Source organism: Chrysochloris asiatica, unplaced genomic scaffold (assembly GCF_000296735.1).
Source record: "Chrysochloris asiatica unplaced genomic scaffold, ChrAsi1.0 scaffold00254, whole genome shotgun sequence".
NCBI classification, from domain to species: domain Eukaryota; kingdom Metazoa; phylum Chordata; class Mammalia; order Afrosoricida; family Chrysochloridae; genus Chrysochloris; species Chrysochloris asiatica.
The window spans coordinates 756,209-762,283 of record NW_006408772.1 but is presented as its reverse complement, the minus strand read 5'-3'; the positions used below and the strand labels follow the sequence as shown (position 1 = coordinate 762,283).

At 35.5% G+C, this 6,075-nt stretch overlaps 1 protein-coding gene across 1 annotated transcript in view; it reads left to right on the top strand.

The window, feature by feature from the left end:
- TMPRSS11E (transmembrane protease, serine 11E) overlaps positions 1-2,262 on the top strand; it is a 55,797-nt gene extending 53,535 nt beyond the window's left edge. The window contains exon 9 of the mRNA XM_006873786.1: positions 2,101-2,262. Within this exon, the coding sequence (XP_006873848.1) occupies positions 2,101-2,262 (162 nt within the window). The remainder of the gene's footprint in view (positions 1-2,100) is intronic.
- The last annotated feature ends 3,813 nt before the right edge of the window (positions 2,263-6,075 follow it).

Sequence of the window (6,075 nt, the reverse complement as noted above, 5' to 3'; positions counted from 1 at the left end):
AACAACTCCCTGATCACTTCTTCTAGTCTCCATGGTTTCTGAAACGAAATCTCCTGTCAGTCTTGTTTTTTTCCCCTATAAGTAAGGTGTTATTTTTCTAATGCTACATTCAAGTTATTTTTCTTTAACTTTAGTTTTTAGAAGTTTTATTACTATTTGTGGAATCTTAGTGTGGTGCTGTAGGATAGTGCTCTGGATCAAAAGATAAGTTTGAATCACAAGGTTGGCAGTTCAAACCCACAAACTGCTCCTTAGAAACCCTATACAGAGTCGCTATGGGTCGGAACCAACTCAGTGGCACTTAACAACATTTATATGTATATATATATGTATATTGGCATGGATTTTTAAAAAATTCATCTTGTTTGGTATTTGTTTAGTTTTTTTAACCTATAGGTTTATATCTTTTGCCAATTTAGGGACATTTTTAGCCATTATTTCTTTGAATATTTTTTCAACCCTCTGGTAGCATAATGGTTTACACAATGGGCTGCTAACTGCAAAACTGGCTGCTCAAACCCATCAGCTGCTCTGTGGGAGAAAGATGAGGCTTTTTGCTCCTGTAAAGATTTGCAGTTTAAAAAACCCTATTCAGGATCACTATGAGTTAGAACTGAGTTGATAACACACAGCAACACCTTGTTCTTATTTTTTCTTTCCTTCTGGGACTCCAGTGGCAGCAATATTAAATCTTTTGTTATAGTCCCACAAGTCCCTGAGCTTTCTGTTAATTTTTTTTCCACTCTATTTTATCTTTATTTTTCAGATTGGGTCATTTCTATCATTCTACATTCATGCTTACTGATTCTTTGCTCTGTCTTTTTTATTCTGTTGTTCAATCTATCTATTGAATTGTTTGTTTTTATTACTATATTTTTAAGTTCAAAGATTTCCATTTGGTTCTCTGTATATCTGCTATTTCTTTTCTGAGACTTTCTGGTTTTCCATATGTTTTAAGCATGGTGTAATTACTCACCGGGAGTCCTGGTGTGGCACTGCAGGATATTGCAATGAACCGCAAGGTCTGTTTGAACTGCAAGGATGGCAGTTCAAAACCATCAGCTGCTCCTCAGAACCCTAGACAGGGTCACTGTGAGTCGGAATCTACTCGACACTTAACAATAATAACTCATTGAGATGCTTGTATGATGACTTCTTCAAAATTTTCATCAGATAATTTCAACATCTGTGTCATCTCACTATTAATATCTTTAATTACCTGTTCTCATTGAAATTGAGATTTTCCTGTTTCTTTGTGTGACAATTGATTGCCAAATGTATTTTGGGCTTTATGAATGAAACCACACCATTGTGGATAGGAAGCTACCACCTTATTACTATCAATAAAAAGTGAAAGTCCAGGTTTCCCACTCATTTTTTTTTTTTTGACATTTGGCTGGGGAAACAATGCCTTGTTACTGACTAGAAGAGAGAGAATGTCAAGCCTCCCACTTGGCTCTTTTGACACCGCCTGTCCTAGGAGGGGTATGAGTGCCTTGTTACAGTTCTTCTTTTGACCTCCGCTGACACCTTGGAGGGGGGCATGTTTTCATTACTGCTGGGTTGTAGTGAAAGTCCTGAGTCTACACTAAACCTCGTCTGGCATCACCTCACTGAGCGAGGAAAGAAACACCTTGTGTTACCACTGATGAGGGTATGATTGTTCATGAACCCCACCTAATCTCCCCTGAAATCACAAGGTGGGTAAGGCTTTAGTTGCTGGCTGGGAGGGACAAATGTTTGATTCCCTGCTTCACCTTCTCTGATACCAGTCATACTGATAAAGAGGCAATCTCTATTTGGTGGCTAACAGGGAATAGTTTTTGCCATATGTTTCGTGTCAGTTAAGAGTACTTGCTATCCAAAGAAGAAGGGCCTTTAATCTCAGTGGACTAAACCCAGAGTCTAAGCCAATTCCCCTGGAATTGGGACTTCTATTTTATGTGGAAAACTGATGGAGATCTAAGGAAGCACTTTTGCATTCAAATACACTGAAGACTTTAAAAAACAACCCATTTCATTAAACTCCTAAGTTAGATAATTGCAAGTTCCTCTGTAATGAAATGAATTGTTAATTATGAATTTCTTTTATTCTCTTAGGGTGACTCTGGAGGACCACTGGTTAGTCCAAATGCTAGGGATATCTGGTATCTTGCTGGAATAGTGAGCTGGGGAGATGAATGCGGGAAACCCAACAAGCCTGGGGTGTATACAAGGGTGACTGCCTTCCGGGACTGGATCGCCTCCAAAACTGGTGTCTAAGAGAGAAAACCTAAAGACATATGAACTCTTTCATTTTTGGCTGGAAGGGATGTAGGTCATTCTTAAAGATACAAAATTGTAAAAGGAATTTTGCAGATGACCAGAATGTGACCAATGTAACTAAGCTGTTGGATGCATACATTTTCTTCCAAACTCTACTCTACACGAGCCTCTTTCTTTAGCCTGATGGATTCTGTCCCTAGGAGTTTGATATCATCAAAATTTTGGTTTGACATAAATTTCTCATGTGTGTACAGAATTTGAAATGATTCCTTTATTCATTTACCAAACTTTACTTATCTCAGTAAATTTCTACTTTCAAGGAGTGAAATTAATCATAACAAGGAAAACATCACTAGTGGTATAAGGAAAATGATCATACTCATTATAAAAGGTCAAGCAAACAGACAACAGAACATCAAACACTTAATGACCGAGAACAAATGGGATCTGAGTTAAAAATTACAGAAAGAAACCAAGCTATAGTTTCATTTTTTTATATCTAGTCAAATAACTCCTGAGATACATGGTGAGAAGATTCCATTTTCTTGTGACCTAACAATAATTATACAAATTTTATGTAATGCACTTGTTCTGACCAATTTAAAACAAACAAAAAAATGTTTATTTTAACATTATACTGCTAAGGAATGTCATTAAATAATAACAAAACATATATAAATCACCTATGTGCTTGACATTATAAAATGATAATCCATGAGTAAGCGAAAGATGGGAAAAATGTCACGCGTCAATTTTTTTGTGACTTCTTTAAGATTGAGGCTATAATGAAAATTTACTTAAGATCAACCAGTATGTTTTCTGTGGTAAAATTTTTTCATGTGGTTGAGTGGGAGGGAAGAAAGAGATAATCTATCCAAATTATTTAATCAAATGAGATTAAAAACAATGGCTTGAACATTTACATTTAGGAGAAAGAGCCAGGTGTTAGAGTGTAGTTATAGTCCTACAACTGAACCCAGGGCTGAGAACTGCAGTCTAATATTATGGTAGATAGCTTTCATCCCCATTGCTATATTTGCAGTCTACATAGGCCTGGTGATTTTGACCTCATCTGGGCACACATGGAAGGTGTCATGGGGAAATCATCCCGGAATCTGCCTCTATATTGCATCTAATCTGGCATTGAATTGCTAACTACCTGGATGTGAAATTGAAGACTAAAAACTTAATATCAGCCACTTTTATAATGTGAGTTTTAAAAATTATTCCTGAGTTGTTTCAGAAATAACATTCAAGTGAATTGTGAAGTTAGGAATGGTACTATGTTATATGGGCAGATAAACACTGAGATTCCATTGGATCTTTCAGCTACTTTTCCTGAATTATACAGCTACTTGTGTAAGTTCTTTACAATATGTGCTTTGAAAATCAAAAGTATTAGGAAAAATTTCTTTTCCACGGACCCAAGTAACATTAGAGCTGATAAAATTAGGAAGGTTGGTTAAGATTTTAAAACTGACATGAATTAATTGTGTTAACCTATTATATAAAAGATATTTGTTCCATTTAATGAAATGTTTTGGAAAAAATAATTAAGTTTGAGAAAAGTGATGAATTTTTAAGATATAAATACATTTCAAACTTAGTTACTCTCACTGTCCCATTATTAAGAGAATTCTTGGTGGAACAGTGGTTAAGTCCCTGTCTATTAAACGCAAGGTTGACAGTTTGTACTGGATTCCTAGTCACAAGGATGGTGGGTCAAACCCATCAGCTGCTCCTTGGAAACCCTATACAGGGTAGCTGAGTCGGAACCGACTCCACGGCACTTAACAACAACAAGCCTCTCTGAGGGAGAAACATGTGAAGTAAGCTTCTGCAAAGAGCAAAGCCTTGGAAATCCTGTTGAGTAGTTTTACTCTGTCCTATAGGACTCTCGCTCCGACTGACCTGACAGCAATTTTTTTTTGGTGTTGTTGCCGTTACTGTTACTGTTCCATTAAAAATTGAGTCCCCTTTTCTCAGTGTATTCTCAAATTAGGCCTCTAGGTGGCACCTCTAATCTGTAAGTAAGAACCAAATGCTTGAATGATGTCTGGAGCTTCAAAGAATACTGAAAAAATATAATAGAAAGTCAGTATCAAGGTCTTGAAATACAAAAGAATACGTTCATCTTTGCATAGGCACTTAAAATAAATGTATGTAAAATGTCATTATTAATATTTTCATTTCTGGAGATTAGATTCCAAACAAAATAATTGTGAAGTGTGTGAGTTGAGGAATTTCTTCGGTAATAAATAAGAAAATTTAAATTAAGGAGAAATTTTTAAGGTTTAATTTTAAATGGCATTATACATCTTAGAGAAGAATTCGTGAAATAGCTCTCTGAGTCACAGTGAAAATCTGAGCAATAGTTCAAACTTCATGTGCACAGAGAAATAGATAATACAGAATCGTATTTTTAAAAATGAGGAGTCATTTTGAAAGATATCTCAGCACTTCTGAGCTTGTCCCTGTTAGCCATTTTATTGAAAAGGAGTCAGGGCTATAATGATATTTTTTAATTGTACAAGAGGGTAGACATATCCTTATCTTTTACCTCTTTTCCTCTAAACCTTCTAAAGTTTTCTGTATATAATAATCTTTCAATAAATGTTGTTAAATGGCTCTTTTATTTTTGTATTATGCAATAAACATAGCTTTATTATTGTTTAAAAATCAGTTTCAAGAAGTATTTCCTAGCGTTTACTAGTTTGTGTGTCTTAAGTTATTTAAACACTCTAGGCCTCTATTTAAATACCTCTTAGACCGAGATGGAAAGAGCTCTGGTAGCGTAGTGGTTACAAATCGGGCTGTGAACCATAAGGTCAGCTGTTTGAAACTACCAGCTGTTCCGCAGGAGAAAGATGAGGCTTTCTTCTCCTATAAAAATTTACAGCCTCAGAAACCCTGTACAGGGTCGCTATGAGTCGGAACCGATTCCACGACACATAACAACAACAACAAAGACGGAGGTGATTGTAAGGATTTAAATAAGGTAATTTTTGAAAATGTTTAGCACAGTTCTCGATATATGGTAGGTGTTCAAGAAATGGTAGATGTTATAATATAATGAAAATAGTCATGTTTTAAATATTATGATGCTTGATTGTAATAGGTTGAATAAATATTTTTGAAATGAAGACAAATAGTAGAATGGACTGGTTTCTTGTTTCATGCTGAGTCTAAAAAGAAGTTTTATTGACATCATTCCAAAACATGTTGTTTGTAAAGGTGTTCTCTATGACAAGGTTATTGTTAAGTGTCATCAAGTCAGACCCATAGTGACTCTGTATAGGGTTTCCAAGGAGCAGCTGGTGAGCTTGAACTCTTGACTTTGTGGTTCAAACTGACTTTGCAGTCTAGTGCATTAATTCACAGCACCACACCAGGACTCCCTGTCACGATGCAGATTTATTCAAAGTGTTCATTTCACTATTATAAATTGATAATCTTTATTAAGCATGAAACAACAGAATATAAAATCAGTTCAAGTGTTGATTCTTCTATGAAGATTTTTTACTTCTTCCAATGCAAGCAACATCCTCATCTTCATACAATTCTTTAACTTAATGCTTTTTGAGATAATTGTAGATTCATATGCAATTGTAAGATGTAATAGAGTGGTCTTGTATACTCTTTATCCAGCTTCTTCCCGTGGTAACATTTCACTTACATATTGCATGATGCCAGTCAGGAAATTGATATTAAGACAATCCATCAAAGTTTTCAGATTACCATGGATTGTAAAAATGTGCAAAAATGTGTGTGGGTTTGTTGTTGTTAAGTGCCGTCAAGTCAATTCCGACT